The 23948-nt window shown below is 33.0% G+C and overlaps 1 protein-coding gene across 1 annotated transcript; it reads right to left on the bottom strand.

The window, feature by feature from the left end:
• Nucleotides 1-1120: 1120 nt before the first annotated feature.
• Nucleotides 1121-4098, bottom strand: LOC143069724 (toll-like receptor 4). Its single transcript, XM_076244498.1, has 2 exons — nucleotides 3986-4098; nucleotides 1121-3789 (listed from the first exon to the last, which is right to left on the bottom strand). The coding sequence occupies exon 2, from the start codon at nucleotides 3761-3763 to the stop codon at nucleotides 1262-1264; it is 2502 nt and encodes an 833-aa protein (XP_076100613.1). The 5' UTR covers nucleotides 3764-3789; nucleotides 3986-4098; the 3' UTR covers nucleotides 1121-1261.
• Between the last annotated feature and the right edge of the window lie 19850 nt (nucleotides 4099-23948).

The following is a 23948-nucleotide window of genomic DNA, read 5'->3' as shown; positions in this document are numbered from 1 at the left end:
TCACTAAATAAATGTGAACATCTCCCCTGAAAGTCATCATTGTAAATAACAAATACGAAATTCGTTCATTGCGTGACATTTATTTGTTTAAAAAAATCTTAATTTAAATGAGAAAGAAATGCAATGTTCTCCGAGCTTTCTCCTTTTTCGCAGCGAGTAAAAATACAATGTACAAACTAATGTTTTAGCTGGCAATTTATGATTTACGCATGCAAACTGTAAAATAAAGGTACATTTTTGTAACTTGTTATAATGTCTCTGATTTCACCGACTTTACTTTTCAATAAAATCGACAATATTTTAAAAACAGGGACCGCAACGTAAACTGCAACATAAACAATGATTCTGATGTATCCGTTAGCTTCTATTAGAAACAAGATAAAGGATACTTATGCACTTTAAGTTAATTTTTTGTTAATCATATATTCCACAATTGTCTTTCGGCATGTTCATTTTCGTGTTTGTTTAAACGACTGTTCACGTCATAATCCAAAGCACGTTTATTACGTCTATACTTTCGCGGACCATCGCACTTTAGCGGAGACCATCGCACTTTAGCGTGACCATCGTACTTTAGCGTCCCCATCGCACTTTAGAGTCCTACATATATATTGCCATCCTTTAGGCGCAGTGACACAACAGTTAATCTATGGCAGTTTATGGACGTTGCAAATTAGCACCAATACTATGAAATTCACGGTCATAGAGGAAACGGAGGGAGGTCATTGTGGTAGAGTGGTCTAATTAGTCGATGTACTGTATCACTGGCCAGTCAACACTGAAGCTTCTAGTTCAAACCCATCACAGAGCATGTGCATTGGACTCGAACCATAATTGAACAGATTCGTCAGTTTTACTATTTTTTACTAGGAACAGATTTTTGAATGCATTAAACATATTAACATATTTGTTTTTTCGGCTGCAAGAGTGTTTAAGCAGACAGTCGATGTAAAAGAAAACTTGTTTGGCTCCAAACAGAAAACCCTCGTTTTTAGTTGCTTGATCTTTCATTTTCCTTTTTGGTTCTACTAATAAAATACGTCGCAGTGATTTTTTTCTATGTAACATCGTCTTACATCAAAACGCCATAAGGATTACTGTAGTTAATTTGAACTCTTGATGATAGAAAAATAACTTTATTTTATGATAATAATGTCAAGCTTTTGATGTGTCATTTACAGTAACAGAACATTGTAGCAAAAAACACATTATTAACAGATATTATTAAATGACAATAACAATACAGTCATTTTGATTGATTTCAAGCACTTACAGCTTCCAGCATTTTTTGCCAAAATACGGCGTTCCCAAATTCGTCATCAGGGTATTCTATATAAGAATTGGAATCAATAAATTCCATCATCATCAAAGGCAATTCTCTGGGAGGAACATTAGTGAGAAAAACCATGAAAAGTATATTTTCATTTTCTCTTGTATACATGCTTTCCATTTTTGCCATATTGAACTCAAACCTGCACCAGTTAGAAGCTAAGTAATGAGGACTTAGAATTACAACAGTTTTACGACTGTTGTGAATCGCACTTGTAATATTTGCTGCAATCTCGTTTCCTGGGAGAAAATCTCGCTTGTGTAAACAAAGCTTCAGATTACCTACTCCTTCTAAATTTTTGATGACATCGTTATGAACAAAACCACAGTCTTGTTCGGCGTAAGAAATGAAAGCGTCATAGAGATAAGTTTTGTTTGCATGATCTATGACTGGAACATATCCACGGAACCTATTCTTAGTCATGTAAAAGATATAACGTAGTTTCCATCGATATCGGTAAAATAGTCCGAAGCAGACGATCGAAACAGACACAAAGATTGCGCCGGTTATTCCAATAATTATTACAGGGTAGGATGAACAATCTTTTTTCAGTTTGTTGTAAATGTTATTTACGTTTAAAAGTAATGTTTTCGTGCCGTTTTCATATTTACAAGAATAGTTTTCACGATTTAGTAACATTACTTTTGTTTCCGTCATCCATTTAAGAAATTTTAATGAAGCACATGAACAAATAAACGGATTTTCACTTAAATCCAATGACAACATGTGATCACGAGCAACTGATTCTAACTGACCAATTGCGACAGATCCTAAGAATTGAATACGATTTCTAGATAGGTCAATAAGTGATAAGTTTTTCATTTGAGTCAGTCTGAAATCAATATCTTCAAATAGATTATCATATAACTTTAACACTTCCAATCGTTCAAGAAATGCAAAAAATAAGGGTGGCAAAAACGGTATTCTATTCTGTGAAAAATCAATTATTTGCAAACTTTTGAGCGGTTTCAAAATTTGACCATCTACATCAAATTGAATGCTAAATCCAAGCAAATTATTATTTATATGAAGCTTTTCCAGTTTTTCAGTTCCTTTAAAAAAATATGATGAAATATAAGAGCAATAATTACTCGATAAATTCAAAAATTTCAGATGTAAGAAATTCAATAATGGTCCGCGCCAGTGTGAAAGCAGGTTAAGACTGGCATCATAATATTCTAACCTATTTTCCATTAGTTCTAGCCGAGGGATATCAAATTGTAATTGACTTCCTCTCGAGTGAACTTCCCGTAAATTCGTTGGAAACGGAAGTGGGAAATTAACCCTAAAAGCTCTTTTTATACGCTTAGCTTTGAAGTTCGATTCATATCTGTCGGTGGATTCTAATACAGGATTATGTGAAGTAAACTGGAATGACACGTTTAGAACAGAAATGTTCATGTTTCTTCCTTCCAAAATATATTGGCCAAACGAGAGCATGTTATCGGCCATTGACAGTCTATCTAGTGTTTTTGGCAACATTGAAACTACTCCTGATTTAACATTTTGCAATCTATTACTATCCATGTGCAGCTCTCTTAACTTTGTATGCTGAAGGTATTTCAATGTATGACGACCTATTTCTGAATTCATTGCGAAAGTTTCATGTACTTTGTTGAATTTCAGTACCTCAATGGATGTAAACTGTAAATCATAAGTTATATTTTCAATGCCATCAAATTTCAAATTCTCGTTGTAAGAAACGTTAAGATATGTCAGATTTTTCAAACCACTAAAGGCATTTTTCCAAACCTTTGTCACTTTACAGTGTGATATATCTATGTACCGAAGATTTGGTGTGTAATGGAAAAACCGTGACTGAATGAATCCAATGTCACAGTCTTTACTTGACAAATCCATGTATGTGAGTTTACTGAGTTCATTAAATCCTCGATCAAAACTGTCTCGTGGTAATCCATCCAACTTCAGAATTTCAAGTTCAGAAAGAGATGACAAACTTGGATATTTTTGAGTGGATGAATAATAACCTACGTTACTTTTTAAGTTAAGGTATCTTAGTTGAGGAGTACTTTTGAAACAGTCTGGAGGAATGATATCAATATTATACTTTAAACTATTCGACTCGAGATTTAAAGTAACTAATTCTTCAAGTCCTTGAAAGGATTCCGGTAATAATAAAGATATACTGTTATGAGACAAATCTAGGTGTCTTAAGTTTTTAGCACTTCGGAAAATATAGTTTGGTATACGCTCGATTTTATTGTAGCTTCCGTCAAATGAATCTAGTATAATCGATGAGTTGCAAAAATACGGAATGGCCAGCAGACCTCTACCGGAACATTTTGCTGATATCAGATTTATTGTTGTGTTTAAGGTACATTCACAAGAGGATTCGAATGAGCATTTAAAACAAACGTCACAGTATGCCAAAACTGATAATAACAGTATATATTGATGTACATATAAGTGCATTGTAAAAGACGTTTCTTGTAGTTGACCTAAAAATGAAACAAAAACAATATACATCTTCTGTTTAGAAAAACACTTCAGAGACGAAAGCAATTCTTAAACATATCTTCATAGAATACACCATCTTACAAATAGTTAGTAACAGTAAAAATATTTTTTAAATGAGAATTTTTATTTCTAAGAAGAGACAAATAAAAAAGAATATGTATAAAAACTATCATTTACCTGTAGCCAGACTCTTTATAATGCATAACCAGTTACGAGGAAATCTTGTATGATTAAAAATACCAAAATGCAGAAATTATTATACAGCAAATATTTCGAAATCTTGCGTTATCTATAAGGATGTAAGCAATAAAAAAAAATACACTGTAAACATCACAAGACGAGGAAATTATACAAGATAATAAAAAAAATCATTATTAAATCATTTATTAATATAGAACGAAATTCATAACAGTGTGGTCGACAGTAAAACGTTTATTAGTAATTGTACTGAAAAGTTTACCTTTAACTTGTTTGTCGTGGGCGATGATTTTATGCTCACTCAGTCTATCGGAGGCCTTCAAGTGGGGATTTAAATAATCATTTGTTACAAATTTTGATACATAAAATGAAACTTCTTTTTACAAATCATTTAAGGGATTTATTTTAAATAATTGTTATACCATCACTTACAACAGTTTCACTTTTAAGAATATTAATGTCCAGAGCTGATATCAATAAATAATAATAATAAAAAAAAAAGTTTATTCATGGTAAAAAAAACAACAAAAAAACTTTTAAGTTAATAGGGACCCGCGTTATTTCAGAAAATATCTAATAGATTAAGAGAACAAAAACTTCTACGTTGTGATCATTTAAGAGTGGCCTTCTATTTATTCAATGCTAACCATGTGGGCTTTGTTTTTTTTATATACCATAAATCGATTCGTTCATTCAGATATTTGTCAGTTTGCCTTGGCTCTTCAAGTCCAACACACAACTTCTCACGAAATTGATATTTTTCTTAAAAAAATTACATCCATGTGATGTATTCTTTTCATGGAGAATGAATGTTGCACCTTATTTTATTTGTTATAGTTTTTTTTTGTGTGTATCATTGACGTATAAGACAACCTGAATCTTCTTTATTCAAATTTAAAACATACGAGATATATGGCAATTATGACACAAAATAACTAAATTAAACTTACAGCAGAAGAAAGATAATGAACATCGCTTTTATAGTCTTCTAAATATCGAAGACGCGTGGTCTTTTTAAAAATGATGTAAATTTATAAAGGAAACAACAAACAAAATAGTTCGAATATTTATATTAGAAAAAGTAACGGTGTGTAAATCATAACAATTATTTTATTTCAATGAAAATCAAACTGTTGATTTTTTTCCGCTGCGAGCAAATTTTTAATTTTGGTCGCATTTTGAAAATCAATAAATCTTGTATTCTTGTTGGAAGCTGCACTGTGTAGTTTATACCCGTTTTTTTCAATGCCACACAAATCCAACACAGACAAAAAAAATGGTAGGTTCAAGAAATAATTGATGCAAACTATACTTTATTGTAGTTTTAACATGGGTAGGCATTATATTCGTGATTATTTTTGCCCGAGCGATATCGAAAAACTATTATAAAAAGTGTCCTAGTTCAGTGAAAATGTACGTCATACTTATTTCCTAAACAAATAAATAAATAAACAAACATTAATTAATTAACATACAACACTACCAAAGGCCAGAGACTCCTTACTTGTATGATTTTGTAAAAAAATGCATCTTTTTAAAACAGTCGAAAACAAAATTGTCTGTCCAATGGAAAAGTCGAAGCCCAAAAAAGATGAACAGTGCATTATAGAAACATAGAAGCTGGTTGCAAAAGTTGACGACAAGATCTATTTTATAACTTGAGTATGGCCTAATACTATTAACCTGAAATAAATATATTTATAGCAATTCCCTTGATACGAAAGATCTACATGTTGCCTTGGGCTTTTTTTTTCTTTTTTTTTTCTCTTTGGTTGGGTTTTTGTCTCAATGACAATTCAATTTTCATTCTTATCATAGATATAACTGCATGTTAAAATAAGAATATGAAGTGTGATAGACAATCAGACACATTCTTTCCAGGGACCAACAGGCGTTATCAAGCTATAGGTCCCCGTATGGCCTTCGACCATTAGCAAAATACACACTTTATAGAATGAAAGCTCCAAGAGGACTTGGGATGAAAAAACAAACATAAAAGATGAGCGAGAAAAAAAATAGGGATACCGCATGGAAATTGGAAAATGGTCCGCGACATTAATTTAGTCAACTCACTTAGTTGAAATTAAAGACCTGGCGAATTTCCTTTTGCAATGGATGTGATGTATGTTTAAAAAAAATCATGGTTTGTTTGGACATTTTTATAAATCAAGTCTTGTTTTTAAATTATTTGCAAGTAAGTTTTAAGTCATGAACAAATAATCACTCACAGAAAGACGTCAAATCCATCAACAAAAGAAAAAAAATTAATAGACGACCGACAACGCACAGAATATCATGTATGTGTTCCGGACCATATGAGTATTTGGACCATACGCATATATCATGACCATAAGGGTATACTAATATGGTCCAACCATACACGTATGGTCCAAATACTCATAAGGTCCGGAACATATTTTATTTGCGATCACAAATGCACGAAGACGTCCATTTCTATGTAAATTGGGTCGATTTTTTTTATATAGATAAGATGAATGCGTTTCTGTTGCCAAGTGTTTTTCACAAGTATAGTAGCAGTATAGCAGAACGGTTTAAGTTTCCTATATACACCAAGTGATACATTTTGCCAATACAATAACGTAAATGCATGCAAATTTCACAAGGTTTAATCCAAATAGCTTTCTTACTATCCAATAACTTTCAAGTACGAAAAAGACAGGGCAGAAGTATATTTTGTCTTTATGTTTCGTATTTGCACAACTTTTGAAAGTGGATTATGCATTCGTTCTAAAATAAAATTAGACCAGATAAAAGTTAAAAGATTACATAACTCGACAATCGCAATTGTTAAATCCGAGAAAGATAATCAATCAATACATGCATTCAGTAAGTCATTCTTTTTTCTGAAAGAACATGGCTTTGCGATATCTTATTATGAAAATTGATCGTCGAAACATAACAAAAACACAAGTAAAGGACGTTTAAAAATCAAAACACAAATTCCTGATTAGTATTTCGAATTATTTTATATAGGCGTTGAGAACCTTTGGTGACCCCACGGTTTAAATTTTTATATTAAGGACGTCGTGAGCAATGGGCGTTATAGACGAACGTTCACCTAATCTGTCCCAGTCAATGGGATATTAAAGTGCGCCAATCAATGTCCATAGCCACACTGTTATGAATTCGATACTAATAGATATGGAGTTCTAGATTGTCTAACAAAGTCATCGCAGAAACAAAATATGTGGAAAAGACGAACAAAAATCTACAAAATCAAAACTTGAGACTGAGCAACACAAACCCCAAAACCGAAAGTGATTTCAGACGCTCCAGCGGCGTTACCAGGTCCTTCTCCACACGTGACAATCGTCGTGTTGATTATAAAGTTAAATCTTTATACAGTTTTTCGTTCTTTTTTTGCCATGTCTTTGTCAGTCTTTTTCCATTTTTATGTCTCCTTCGACGGCGATGACGTCGTCAACAATTGTTGGGTATTCTGCTTGAGTTAGTTTGATAGAAACTATCCGACTAGATCATTAATATTTTGTAAAACGTTGCATTACTTTCAGTTCTTTTCAGTTTAACGACTATATTGAGTCCCTATCCCTTAGTCCATAGTCCAGTGACTTTGAACTAATAAGCCATTTAAGATAATTAGTTTTCTGCTTAATTTAGTTTGATAAGAACTAATTCTATAGATCAATATGTTCTATATTACTATCAGAACATATCAGTTTGACGACTATTGTATTGACTCTCCCCGAGGTCTTGGTCCAGTGACCTTCAAGCAATTAACACTTTTCACTGTAAAGTTTTATGATTAAGTTAGTTTGATATGAACTACTAACAATAGACAATACCTCAACATTGTCAATAACACTTCCCTGCGAAATGTGTTATCCAAAAGGTCTCAATCAATCAATTGGAAACACAACTTCAAAATACTGATTGATTCATTCGGGGATTATTCCAGGCAATGGGTTAAACGCGACGTAATACCGAATGAATTAAGGCTGTGAGGACGTTGATACAAACAGAATTAAGAACTGAATGGGTCTATCAATACCCACGCTACGTCAATCTTTAATGACCCAAATGTTACAAAACACCTGTCCTACCCCAATAACAAATATGTTGTTGTCCCTGCAGATCAACACCCATACAACATGGCTTTTGCGTGTAAATCACATAAATGATTTAAGTATTGACAATTCACTTGGAAACCCAGCATATACCACCACGACACTTACTGAAGAGGAAATCCTATTAAGAACTAGGCATCCCTGTATTGGATACCTGAACAATTTAAGTGTCCCTATAAACAACAATATATTTGTGGGACTTAAAAGTGCTCCACTAAATTATTAACAACAATTTTATCAGCAATCAAAGGCGGGCTTCAAACTTATTTTGAAACTACTTATTTTAGAGGTGACGTTAATCAGATGTGATACTAAAAAACTCCAAGGATCTACAATCTAAGACTCGTTTATCCTACAATAGTGTTAAAAACATTTGACTTTTCTACACTTTACACATGCATACCCCATTCAAAACTAAAAGACAATTTGAAAAAGTTGGTATTGTTTTGTTTCATAAAAAAGGAATGGCCAATGAAGATACAAGTATCTTGTTTTAGAGAGGGATAAAGCCTACTTTGTAAAAAAATCACTCTGATTCAAACAAAGAACTCTCTGAAATTGCATGACATAATCAAGATGCTTGATTTCTTGATCGACAACATATTTGTTACGTTTTTAGGACGTGCTTTATAACAAAACTATCGGCATTCCTATGGGAAACAACTGTGTCCCTCTTCTTGTCGACTTGTTCCTTTATTCTAATAAGGCTGACTTCATACAGGAATAAGAAAGACAAGAAGTTAGCAGTATCATAAAACTTTAATTTCCGCGTTATAGATACTGTTCTCTCACTAAATAATTCAAAATTTGGTGACAGTTGAATGCATCTATTCGATCCATCGAACCAGAAATAAAGGATACAACAGACACAATCATACCACATCTTTTTTTTTTTTTTTATAGTTAAGGCTGTCTCATAACTTGACTTACATCTAGACATTGACAATGATGTTTGGTTGAAAACAACATTTTGCGACAAAAGAGATGATTTCAGCTTCCCAATTTTGAACTTTCCTTTTCTTTGTAGCAATATTACAGCAACGCTCCCGCATACGGACTATATATCTCCCAATTGATACGATATTCCCGGGCTTGTTTTCCCAAATCATCATTTCCTTGATCTTTTTCATAATTTGTGGAGTTTTTATAGCTTACTATAAAGTATTTGCTTTGCTCATTGGTGGAAGTATGTAGTTGTTTGAATCGTTATCCCATAGGGTTACTATACCCACGTTTCAAAACGATATGTATACAGTGACTGTTGTAGTCCGTCACTTCATTCGTCCTTCTGTTCTATTTGCATCAAGTGCTCCAAACAGCTCGCCAGATTATAACTAAACTTTCGAAAATCTTACTCATACGATGACCTTTTGCGCATCCTACTTGTGGTCTTTTTCTATAAGATTTCTGGGTTAAAGTTTGATCTTTATCGTATCCGGACACAACATTACACATTTAAACCATTTATCCTCAGAAACCCCAAATTGTAATTAAATAAATTTACTTAAAGATTCAACATATAATGCCACATTTCATCACTTTCATTGTGTTTTGGTCCAAATTATTCAGGTTTTCCCTAGCAAACCCATGGACTTTGACATTGCTTAAACTGGGGGTATTAATATCGTATCAGCAACTGTTTTTGTATTTCTTATTCCAATGTATTGAAACTGTCACATAATCTTTACCATGCAATGCCATTGGACACTTTTTTTCATTCTAAATTATTTTGTGTGTTCTATACTTGTTCATTACTTCATGTTAGTGTGATGGTACCATGTTGTGAGCTATGCTCGCAGTACTTCTGGTTTTTAAAGTAGAGTGGTTTTCCTGGTTCATGGTACTTGTTGTGAATAGTTATAGTTTCAGTTTAGTATTTTCTACTCTTTTATTTGCTTAACGTTTTACCGTCATTTTGACGTAACAATAGGTCCGCAACGTCGTCACTTGCCGACGTCTCTTAGTAAAGCATACGAAACATTGAAGACGATTTTGTGTTTACTCGCCTTTATTATCGATACGTCCAAAACAGTACTATTACACTTATATATGACCTTATAATTATGTTGCCGTTATTTGAATTTTTTTGGTGCAGTGTTATAAAAGTTTCTATGTTGTTATTTCTTTTTAATCACCAACTTGTTAGTGTGTAGATAAAAGTGTCATAACTTCTAGTACATAAACAATTTATTTCCTATTCTAAATTCTGTCCATTCTTAAAACTAAATACTTCTATGAAATATTGCAAAGTCAACGACTCGGTCACTTTGAAATAAAATTAATGCTTCAAACAGTTGGTGTTTCGAATTTTCTAGATCAACCTTCAGCAGGACTGCTCAAATACCAAAATTATCGAACCACGAATCAAGTTAGATATTGTTGGACTTTTTTCTGTGTATGTTTGGGGTATAATGCTGAAGAATAAAACTTTAAAATTTTCTGTTGCAATTAATTCAAGGTTAGGATAAAATTTATGCTAGATTGACTGGACTATTTGTAGAATAAGCGCGTACAAAATTTTAACCCTGTATCTATGACGGGTTTATTTCAAAGAATTTCATCGTCTTTTTATCGTTTATTATTATACTAACTTTTTTAGTTTTCTATGGTCTGTCTTTTTTCTTTATTTCTATGGAATGGTCAGTTTGTTTCCGACTTGAAATTCAAATATCTTCGGTATCATTCCACGTTCTCTTCTCTTGAACAGGAGTAATATGAAGAGCGTCAGTAGTGGTGATCTTTTCAGAACACCTCAGTTTATCCTTTGTTTTAATTAGGTTTATAAGTTTAGTATAAATAGCATAAGATATTAGGATACATGTCAATACGAAAAAAACCAAACGACACAAACCATCGAAAGGCGTTTATATGTCAATATTCGGTTTTCAACAACAGTGTTGTGTCTATAACATTATGGAGAAAGTCATCAACACTTATGAATGTTTTCAAAACAAAAAACCGAAAAATCTGATAATTCAAATGTAATCACAATTTTAAAAAGTCAAAAGAGGTCTATAAAACTTATATGTTTTCAACAGACTGTCGGCATTCCAATGGGAACCAATTGTGCTCCTCTTCTTGCCAACTTGTTTCTTTATTTTTATGGGGCTTCTTGCCGACTTGATTCTATATTATTATTAGGCTGACCTCATTCAGGAACTTCTTAGGAAGAAAGATAAGAAGTTACCCACATCCTTTACTTTCCGCTATATAGATGCTGTTCTCTCACTAAATATGTTGAACGCATCTATTCCATCGAACTAGCGATAAAGGATACAACACATAATTAAATGCGGTTCCTTCAACCAACATACGTAATAAATCTCAAGACTTTACACTGTTTTTTTAAATTTCATTTAATGAAAGCTAGTTGCCTATAATTAAAATAATAACTAACAGTGTTTCGGGATTTTTTGCTTATACTATTAAAGCATGGGTCCCTTTTCAAAAGTCTCCCAACTATTTCCTTGAGTTAGCAAGGTATTTTGTTACGTTTATACGCTATGATAGGCACCTGGGTGAAGATTACACTACATTGTTTGTCTTTTTGTAGAGTGCTCCAATGTTTTCTTATAACCTTTTTAAGGTTTTTTACCATTGTATTATATTTAGTAATGAGAGTGAGTGGGACATTCTTTGTCCTATTGGCCTTCAATAAGGTTGTTTTTCTGCTTGTGGTATCTTTAACGTTTCTAATAACATTCTCTGTTTTATTTTTACAGTATCCTCTTTCAACTAACTTATCTTGTAAGTTAGTTAAATGTCTATCTAACTCATTGATGTCACTATTATTTCTAATATGACGTATAGATTCACACACTGTAATACTTGTGAATGTGTGTTTCGGATGTGCACTAGTGATTGGTAAATATTGATACGTTTCAGTTTTTTTAATATGTGATTTAACATCAAGGATGTTATTATTATGGAATCGTTCACCTTTGTACACTTCGGTATCTAAATAGGTCATACTAGAACTAGACACCTCAAATGTGAATTTAAGTAGAGGGTCAATTTTGTTCGCTATGTTAAAGAAATCTTCAACCTGTTTTAATGTGCCTGTGAAGACCATAAAACCGTCATCTCTGTATTGACAGTGTAATTTTATGTTTTCTCTCCATTGGAACTTATCTAAGATATTTATTAATAGTACAGACAGATGTAAATCTGTGCATGTCGGGGAAAATATGCCACCCATAGGCGCTCCTATAATTTGTTTGTATAATTGTCCATTGAATTCAAATTCATTGTTAATTTAACAAATGCCGTTAAATCTTTTTTGTTGGGAATTTTTAAAGTATATTCTTGTGTGTCAATTGATTCTAATGCATTGATAATTGTTTCTTCTAAGTTATCAATGTTCATATTTGTGTACATGGACGTTACATCATAGGCAATAAAAATGCAATCTTTCTTGACCTCATGTGACTCAATTCTATTAATGAAGTCTTTTGTATCTTGAATGTAAAAGTTATGCCTCTTCAATAATGGTTTTAAAATTAGATCCAGTAATCTTTCAATGCCTCTCGTGGGAGAGTTACACTTATTGATGATCGGTCGGTAAGGAATGTTTATGTTTCCAACTATTTGACCATCTCGAAATGCCTCACTAATTATTTCTAGATTGATTTTATGTATTTTTGGAAGAAGGTACATGTGCCCATGTTTTGATTCGTTATTACTCTTCAAGAATTTAAGTTTGTGAATCTATTTCTTTTTTCCTATATAGATTTTCAACAATATCTTTTATAGATTTTACAACAACGTTGGTAGTTGGTTCATTTATTTTCAAGTAATGATTACTGTTAAGGTGACTTGTTCCTGCTTTTAGTACGGTGACCAGACCCAATATTTTTTAGATTTAATCGTCAAACATACTATATGGCTATATTATATATCATTGGATTCGGAAAAATTAGTACTTTTGAAATATCGATGTCGTCAAAAAGAAATGTGGTGACAGTTTTGCTTAAAATAAGGTCAAAGATCAAATTCTGTTTTTCTTTTTTCTTCTTCCATACTTTTAAAATTTGAAGATATATACAGCAATTAAGTTTAAATTTCAGATACAGACATGTTTTTCAAATCAATTAACAATGAATTACCTCGAAAAAGTAAAAAAAAAAGAATTAGGAAATCGATTTATTCTGGAAATTGGCGTTTTTCAAACACTTGATCTATTATACACATAGTCTGTTAAAGTTACAGAAGTTATCTTGCTGGTTGTCATTCAACGTCAGCAATAAAGGATAACTATTATTATTTTAACTGAAGCCTACTATCATGAAGGCGTATTTTGCCTAAGCTGATTCATGTAATTCATTAAAACTAAAAAGCACTCAATACCTCGAAAACAGTTGCAATCAAAAATCCAATCAAAGAGATTCACACAACAGAATTATGCCAGAAGTATCTTTTGGTTCATCTGTGAAGGAACATGATTTGAAATGTCTACATAATTCTGAACTTTCCAGGAGCAAAGCTCCGGACATGTAGGGTGTTGTTGTGAACAAACACATGACTATTTAACATGGAGATTTTCCTTTCAATGAAAACACAAGATACTGTAAGAATTCTGCTGACATATGCCCTTTACAATACACGGGGTGTAATGAATCGTTTAACTATTGCCAGTCGTATTGTTAAATTGACGTAATAGGGGGTTTAGCAATGTGTTATGCGGTCCAAATTTTTAGTTTGAAACGAAGTACGTAAAACATGCTGTTCCAGTGCCGCCTCACAGAGAGGTAATCTGACTAAACTTACATCTTTACTAGCGGCAAGCTTGACGCGCATTGGATAATAATTATAATGGAATGGTTTTAAAGAGATTTTTCTGATCATAGAGCTTTGGAATTATTTTTTTATGAACAAGCAAGGGCTTTATCTTTGGCAATATTATCAAAACTCTAAAGACCACTGAAATAGTCGTGCGTGTCCTTCACAGTCTGATTGTTTACCTACTCCAAACAGAGACAAAGTTGTGTCGCATCCGGTAGGGCATGTACAGCAGTTAGTAGTTTACAAGTTGTTGGGGAAAACAGACACATAGTTAGTGAATGAGTGAAAATCTCCGTCCATCCTTTACACTACTAATGCTTCCCATCTGCACCCACAGCTGGCTTGAATGTGTCATATATTTAAAGTAGTGAACACGAACACACAGAACAAACACATTTGTGTTAGAGGTCTGTATGCTTGTTCTTTCGCTTTTTCTCATTTCTCTAAACTTCGTGTCAAAGGTTAAGGCATTGAGTATCAGCCTAGGTCTCCTCTTGAGTGCTAAGTAAGTTACTACAGCCATTAATAGTGTTGGTATAAATAACTTTGACAATTTCGGAATTTACAAACGTTCTGGCTTTGTAAAGCTCACATCAGGTGGAATCATAAGGGATTTGTCAAAGTTTTGCAGTCAGGAATACTTCTCCCCTTAATAATCTTATACACTTTGGTGGAAGCTGTAGTCTTTGTGCAGCGTTCCCTATCAGGAGACTTTATAGAGTTGTTCATGTCGTAGCGGTCAAAAACATCTGCTACTGTATATGTGTGCGTTATAGAAATTCATCAGAACATATGTTTTAATAGTCAGCTGCAAGGTCACCGAATGTTTTACCTTTCTTAATATCAATACATTGAACCAATGCCATACCATCTCTGATGTAAGTTGAAAGTGATGGTACAAAGAAGGGTATGGAAAGTGCACAAGAGACTCAGATTCTAATTGCTTCTCATGGTGCCGTCATCTTGAAAAAAGGAATTTGGAATGGAAACTGCAGGTTGCGACAGCACATGTTCTATGGTAACATCATCTCTACGTTTTGCCAAAATCAGTGCACGTCTATTTACAAGTTATTGATTAATTTGAGCTAAAAGTATTTCCTCCGATTTATATCTAATGTTTGCTTTTGTGGTCATGTTGTAAAACGTTTTTAGTTTTGACTTTGATATTGGATTATAAAGACTCCTTGCCTGGATCTAAAGAAAGAGCACCAGTGATACAAATTTTAGACATTTTCAAGCCTTCCTATACAGCTGTGAGCAAAGAATCTCGAATATCTCGTGTAGCATGCATTCTAGAAGAGATGTTAATAAGACACGGAGGATGGGATTCCACATCAAAGGGAGCAGTCATGAATAATTCAGATGGTCCACAATGGCAATAACATGTTCATCTCTTTTCATTGCTTTTAGTCCTGTTTCCCCTTGTGATAATGCATTATTTGCAGCAATTCCAGCCCTTTTCAGCTTTACACAATTAAGAGATTCTTAGAAATGTCTAGAAAGGGTCCATCTAACAAGCGCAGACTTTTGATTTGTTATGCCTACAGTGCCACCTGATCCCCTTGAGGCTTCTAGAACGGTCTTTCTGTTGCCATGTCTTTCCTTGAATCGTTGAAATGTCCAGGAGTCTGTCTGAAAGCAAAGTAGCCATCTATAAAATTCTCAGAAAGTCAAAATGTTAAGATTAACCTTTCAACTACCAATACTGTGATTTATAGCCGTATAGTCCGAATGACAATTAAACTCCTTAAATAAGCGACTTTTCCTTACTCGGTCACCGTACTATTTGATGTAATCGAGCTTATTTACAATCACTGTTGTGTTATTTTTATCAGCTTTATATATATAAATGCTATCATTATGTTTTAGATGTCTGAAAAGCTATTTTTTTCCACTGTGACAACTATATGCAATAATAACTTTATCCTATCGAATTGCGTACGTTTCAATTTAAACTACCATATATGTATAAATTTAATGAATTAGTCTGAGTAAATTAGGTATAGGGAGAATATGGCAGTTTAACAATAACCTATATTTCTGTATTGGCATAGTTTTCCATTTCCTCTTTAATGCTACAGAAAGTTTGGATTTCCGAAAAGTCAACAAAATTGTTGACTTTTTATAGCTAATTCATTTGACATTAACTTAGTCTTAATCTACTATTTATTTCATTATGAAAGAAATAATTTTGAATCAGCAAAATGTTTTATTTTTATTCTCAAAAAATTAAAACTTTCTCAGTATGAACTATGATGTGTTTAAATTGATATTGGAATACATTGGCTATCCAGTAACCTAAGTCACTGATACACCATAGGATAAATAAAAGATCTAATGTATTCATTACTTATATTAGAGCTTACTTAGTAGACTAACCTTTTCTAAATTATTGTTGACATTGTAGAATTCTTCAGCATCAGGATGGTACACAGAAAGAACAGATGCCTGACTCAATCCAACCTTCAGTTCTTTTACAATCATCCTTATCAACCACTTAAGTTCTATAGCAGACATATTGGTCAAGAGATGTAAGATGTTCTTCCTGACAAGTTCTTTCTTATTAGCGGCATTATTTGTAGCTATTCCATCGAGACAGTTATTGACTTCCTTAATAGTTAAGGAACCTTTTTCAGGACATCTGTTCTTTAGAACATAGTAAGCTACACTGGCAAAATCACCTGACTCCTATTATGTAACAAACATATTAAAAAAAAAGGTATATTGTCTTCATATACAAGTTGAACTCTCCACATGACCAAATGACACAGAAATTAACAACTTTAGGTCACCTTATATGACTAGATACTTTCAAAATGGTTAAGGTTGTCATCCTCAAAATATATCTAGAGAAGTAAAATGCTCACAATAAACAGCTGTTTGTCATTCCTCCTTTCCTAGTGCATGTATTGTATTCTACTTACCATTTTAGCAGATTTAGGTGCTTTATAATTAAGTAGTCTGTTAGCATCTGGACTATCTTTTCCCAGACATAAAACCTCTATCAACAGCTTGGCTAGCATGTGCTGTAATTGATAAGTACATATACACCGAACATATACAGTTACTTGTACATTTTTCTATAGTTCAAATTTTCAAAACAATTAGGACATCATTTAACATCCTATAAATAAAGAAATACAACTGTGTCCATCTATGTATTGTATCATTTATTGTGATATATTTGTTTCCTGTTGTTAAAGGCTTATACAACAAAAGCTGACCTTTTCTAATGTGTTTCTTTATCTGTGATTCAATACATGTATACCCGTATATCTATAATACTAAAATTACGAGGTCCAATTTGTCAGCCGTCATCACGTAAAAACAACGAATCAAAGAATTCAACTTTATATATAACTAATTTAGTACAAAGGTGTAGATTAAAAATTACACCACTCAGGGTCCTTTTGTTTTCCACGTAATTAATATTCCCAATAATTAAGAAGTTCCGAGTCGAGTCCGATACCGATACCAATAGTATATTCACCTGTTACCTATTACCTTATCTGTATGTTCCGCATCTGACAGGCGCACCAACAAACGGTGTATTCAGGATTAATATGCTATATACACGGGTCTTAATCACAGGTCAAATTGTTACCTATTGTAGTATTTTAATCAGTAAGACTTTGTAAGATAACAATACGAATACACTGTACTAAAAATCTGGACTAAAAACAAGGCCTATAGGTACAGTTTTCAATTTGTTAGCGGGCATGACGTAAAACAGCGAAACAAAGAATTCAACTTTATTTATAACTAATATAGGATAATGCTGTTGATTAAAAAAATACTCCATTCCAGGACCTTTGGTTTTCCAAATAATTAATATTACCAATAATTGATAAGTTCCAGTTCGACGGGTTCAAACAGAAAGATTTGAAAGCAGACGGAAAACTGTGCATCTTATAATCGGCATGACTTTATCAGATGACAATACTAATACTAAAATAAGGCTTGCGTATAGTTATATACTTTAATTCAGTCACGGACCCGCGATATCACGGGTGTGTTCTAGTATATATATATATATATATACGAGTCTAAATTGAAAACTACGTTCAAACCTATGATTGCGTTGGATAAAAACCGCAATTTTTATACGTGTGCATGTAAAACAAGTTTCGTTGTAGAAGGGTCTAAAAACAGCACAAACAACATTTTCCAAAAGACCAAAAAAGTGAAAAAGTATATTTAAACAAAACGCATTTGACTAACAGGTCAAACAACTGATGTTCTTTAACCCTGCTGACTGCCATTGGTGATTGCCAAATAAAATTGATCACAAGATGTAACAAAATGGATCTTAATATAAATTTAATACTAAACAGAAATTTTTTTTAACTTGTGGCCACGATGTTATGCCACAAACATACGGTGTCAATATTTTTTTAGTACACCAGATCCGGATTTCGACAATAAATGTCTCTTCAGTGATGTTAGGGATCGAAATGGTATTTGGAAGGCCATATAAAAAGTACCCCCATTTTTAGATAAACTCTTGAATTTTAAGAGTCAATATAGGATGAACGGATCATATAAACCGGAGGGAAAATATGATACAAGCCCAAACGAAAAAATATAAACGAGTCTAAATTGAAAACTACGTTCAAACCTATGATTGCGTTGGATAAAAACCGCAATTTTTATACGTGTGCATGTAAAACAAATTTCGTTGTAGAAGGGTCTAAAAACAGCACAAACAACATTTTCCAAAAGACCAAAAAAGTGAAAAAGTATATTTAAACAAAACGCATTTGACTAACAGGTCGAACAACTGATGTTCTTTAACCCTGCTGACTGCCATTGGCGATTGCCAAATAAAATTGATCACAAGATGTAACAAAATGGATCTTAATATAAATTTAATACTAAACAGAAAATTTTTTTTAACTTGTGGCCATGATGTTATGCCACAAACATACGGTGTCAATATTTTTTTAATTACACCAGATCCCGATTTCGACAATAAATGTCTCTTCAGTGATGTTAGGGATCGAAACGGTATTTGGAAGGTCATATAAAAAGTACCCTCATTTTTAGATAAACTCTTGAATTTTAAGAGTCAATATAGGATGAACGGATCATATAAACCGAAGGGAAAATATGATACAAGCCCAAACGAAAAAATATAAACGAGTCTAAATTGAAAACTACGTTCAAACCTATGATTGCGTTGGATAAAAACCGCAATTTAATACGTGTGCATGTAAAACAAATTTCGTTGTAGAAGGGTCTAAAAACAGCACAAACAACATTTTCCAAAAGACCAAAAAAGTGAAAAAGTATATTTAAACAAAACGCATTTGACTAACAGGTCGAACAACTGGTGTTCTTTAACCCTGCTGACTGCCATTGGTGATTGCCAAATAAAATTGATCACAAGATGTAACAAAATGGATCTTAATATAAATTTAATACTAAACAGAAAATTTTTTAACTTGTGGCCACGATGTTATGCCACATGTCACATACCGTAATATTGACATATCTTAACCGGATACGATCCGGACATTATTGTTATATATTATGATACTCTCCTGTATAGAAGGTTAATAAAATATCTTGTTATTGTCAATATGTCTTCCTCATAGATTTTCAACACCACAAACATACGGTGTCAATATTTTTTTAATTACTCCAGATCCGGATTTCGACAATAAATGTCTCTTCAGTGATGTTAGGGATCGAAACGGTATTTGGAAGGCCATATAAAAAGTACATATAAGTACGTCTGAGTCAGTGACAACTCTACAACAGATTTATCCATCGGATCACCAGCAATGATGGTGATACATGGCTATACTTACTTAAAGATACTTAAAGATGTTTTCCGGTATAGGATCCTCACGGCTCCTCTTCACCAGACTCATATATTAGGTCGTAATTATTACTGTTACTGCTGCTTCCGGTTATAACTCCGCGGTAATCAGAATAATATAATTCCTCGTTTTTCCAGTGATTGTCAAGTCTGTTTTTAAAGACATTAACAGACTTTGCCTTAACCACTTTTTCTGGTAGTTTGTTCCAGGTTTTTGATATTCTCACCGTAAAACTATTTTTCCTAAGATTAGTATTAAACCTTTGATGAACGATTTTACTGCTATTAGTTCTAGTACTGTGCCTATTCTCTGTGCTCGACATCAGTTTTAGGAAAGTACTAGTTTCCGGGTCATATTTATTGTGTATGATCTTATAGGTTTCAATCATGTCCCCTCTTATTCTTCTGTACGCTAGTGTTGGTAATTTTAATTTCTTTAGCCTTTCTTCGTAGCTTAGGTTTTTAAGTCCCGGTATTTGTTTTGTAGCTCTCTTTTGTACACTTTCAATTTTATCGATATATTTTTTCTTAAAAGGTGCCCATACTGAACTAGCATAATCTAGATGTGTTCTTACAAGTGTTTTATATAATGGAATAAAGATTTCTGCATTTAGATTTTTGAATGATATTCTTAATGCAGCAAAAATTGAGTTTGCTTTATTTACTTTCTCACATATATGCTTTTCAAAGGATAATTCTTCATCAATGACTACCCCTATATCCTTCTCTTCTTTGCATCTGCTTATTTCTTTTCCTAGTAGATTATATTTTTCAATATCTTGCTTTGATTTCTTGCTAATGTTTATATGTTTACATTTTTCTGGATGAAACTTGAGTAACCATGTATCACTCCATTTTTCTAGTTTGTCTAAATCCTTTTGTAATGTTTCATGGTCTCCGTCTTCCTTTATTATTTTAAAGATTTTTGTATCATCAGCAAATAAGTAAGCATCTGAGTTAACTCCTTCCGGTAAGTCATTGATGTAGAGTACAAATAAGAGTGGTCCTAGTACCGAGCCTTGCGGTATTCCTGAGGTAACATCCTTCCATTCTGATGCTTCACCATTTATTGAGACTCTTTGTTGTCTATTTGATAGAAAATCTTGTATCCAATCTAGTATAGGGTTTTTTATTCCATAATTTTCAATTTTTTTTAGTAGCCTTTTGTGTGGTACTGTATCAAATGCTTTCATAAAGTCTGTATATACACAATCTACCTCATATCCATCGTCTATCGCCTCTGTCCATTTGTCAATTACCTCTAGTAATTGCAATGATGTTGATCTCCCCGAGATAAAACCGTACTGCTTATTTGAGAATAACCTGTTTAGCTTCATATGCTTTATTATGTGTTCTCTTATGATTTTCTCCAATATCTTACAAACAACTGATGTTAGACTCACTGGGCGGTAATTTTTTGCTTGCGATTTGTTTCCTTTTTTAAATATAGCGCTAACAAGTGCATTCTTCCATTCTTTTGGTACTGTCTTTTCATTCAATGATTGGTTAAAGATCAAGCTCAAGGGTTCAGCTATACTTTCCATTGTTTCCCGAAGCAGTCTGGGGTGTAATTTATCAGGACCTGGTGATTTATCAATCTTTAGCTTTTTTAAGTGTTTCATTATCATATCTTTGTTGATTTTTAATTCAGTTAATTCATTTGCAATATTTATTGAATTTGGTACAGGGATTTCGCCATCTGGTTCTTGTGTAAATACACTTGCAAAGTATTCTGATAATATTTCCGCTTTTTCTTTATCGTCATCTGTTTTTGGAGATTTAGTATCGTCGGGATCAGTGTGTAAATCACCAATACCTTCCCTTGTCTTGGACTTTGATTTTACGTAACTCCATATAGCTTTTGGGTTTGCTTTTGCATTTTCTGATAATCCCTTCTCAAATTTCTTCTTAAGTTTATTAACTGATGATTTTGTTTTATTCCTTACTCTGTTATACTCAGCTCTAATTTCCGGGTCTTGGTTGGTTACAATTTTCTTTGACAGTATATTTTTCCTCTTAATTAATTCTCTGGTTTTTTTGTCTACTGGGAAAGCGTTTTTCTTCTTTCCAATTTGTGTCATTTTTTTTGTTGGTACGAATCTTTGTTCTAATTCATTTATAGTGGTTAAAAAGTATTTCCAGTTTGTGTCGACAGAAAAGTCATCTTTAATTTCTTCCTGCCAATTTATCTTATCCAATTCTAGTTTAAAATCATGGTAGTTCCCATGGTCATACAGCTTAGCTATTCTTGGTTTGTTCTTAATGTTTATATAACAGTTGTAGTCAAAGGACAATACACAGTGGTCACTTTTCCCTAGAGGGCTCATGTATTCTAGATTACTAATCATTTCTTCTTCGTTCGTCAATATCAAATCTAAGGTATGCGGAGTATCTGTACCTCTCCATCTTGTTGGTTTGATTGTATGTTGGAATAGGAAATTTTCTTGTATCGAATCTAAAAATCTGTTTTCGATGCTATTTTCATTTTCTCCTTTTGTGTTCCATATCTCCCAATCTATTGCTGGGTAATTAAAGTCTCCCATAATAAGTATATGCGAAAATCCTTTCTGAGTTGCTTCCGATATTAATTCCGTTAGTTTATCATTATATTCCTTTGTGTTGTTAGATGGTGATCTGTATATTAGGCCTATCAATAATTTGTCATTCTGGTTAAGTTTGATCTTAATAAATATGTTTTCTTGGAATTGGGCTTCCATATTTACTTCTGTCGATTCAAGATTTGAGTCTATATATAATAGTAGACCTCTTCCTTCATCCGTTTCTAGATTTTTCTCATACATTTTATAGTTTCCCACCTCTGGTAATGAGTATTCTGCCTTGGATGGTTTGTACCTATTAACCTTTGGTTTAACTTCTGTTATTCCAATTATATTTGGTTTATTATCCCTTGCTCTTACTATTAATTCGGATAATTTGTTGAATAGCTGGTCTGCATTTGTATAAAAACAGTTCAATTTGGGTAGAACTGCAAAACTATTTACATTTTCGCCGTTAAAAACCTTTTCCCTATTTTTTACAGTTTTATTTACATCCTTTGAACTTTTTTTCACTACTTCTTTATTCTTATCACTTTTCTAGCCCAGGGTGGTCCTCTTACTTTGTATTGCTATTCCCCCGATATGCATTGTTCTTGTAGCTTTTTTGCCTCTGCCCATAGTACTTTCTCCTGTTCTCTTTCACTTTGTGTCAGATCATTACTAACGTTGACTTTCTCATATTTTGGCATACCTCTGATATAATGCATATTTTTGAATAGAGTGAGTTTCGAGTCTATGCTTTTAAGATTAACCAATAAGGGTCTACTATCTTTCTTACTATCGTACTTCCCTAGCCTTTTGGTTTTCATTATATTTCCTTCCTCCAGGTGTATTTTTGCATCATAAAAAAGTTCATTTATTTTCTCTGTATCATGGTCTATTCTTTCTTGTTTAACCTCGGATTGATTTTCTGTAATGCCAAATATAATCAGCTTTTTCTCTCTTGCTTTTCTTTCATTCATCTCTTCTATCACTGTTGTAACTGTTGCTTTCTTTTAAGGCCCTGTTCCCTTATTTTCAGCTTCCTCCATTTTTTTATGTACAGCGTCCCCTGTTTTAGTAGCTTCATCTTTAGCTATTTCTCTGATCATTTCTTTATCACAGCTATTTTTAATTATTGATTCTTCTACTATTTCCCTAACTCTTGTCTCGTCACATTTAGTGTCAACAGCTAATTCTAAAAATTGTATTCTCTGCTCATAATTTGCCATTATCTCCTTACATCTCGCCTCTATCTTTAGATCAGTAACTATGTGTTCTTCTACTGTTTCCTACATGGGACGCAGAACCACATTGAGTCTGTTTTGCTTAGAAGGTCATATTCTGGTTTTGATTTGTTAAGGCACTTGATACAAAAGTGATCCTTGCATCTCTGGCATTCTAGAAGTTTAGCATTTGGGTCTTTATATATTGTTGTACATTATGTATATGCAACTCATCTAAACATCAACCCAACAATGTTAGATCTGTAAATTTGCTTTCGCAAATTTTTTGCTAGGTTCGAATCCCAGCGAGGGAAGAACAAAAAATTTGCAAAAGCAAATTTACAGATCTAACATTGTTGGGTTGATGTTTAGACGAATTGTATATATGTATTGAACAAAAAATTTGCGAAAGCAAATTTAGATGTTTAGACGAGTTGTATATATATATATATATAAACGAGTCTAAAT

Source organism: Mytilus galloprovincialis, chromosome 1 (genome assembly GCF_965363235.1).
Source record: "Mytilus galloprovincialis chromosome 1, xbMytGall1.hap1.1, whole genome shotgun sequence".
Taxonomy (NCBI): domain Eukaryota; kingdom Metazoa; phylum Mollusca; class Bivalvia; order Mytilida; family Mytilidae; genus Mytilus; species Mytilus galloprovincialis.
The sequence above is the reverse complement of the archived record's forward strand: the minus strand, read 5'-3'. Positions and strand labels throughout refer to the sequence as shown.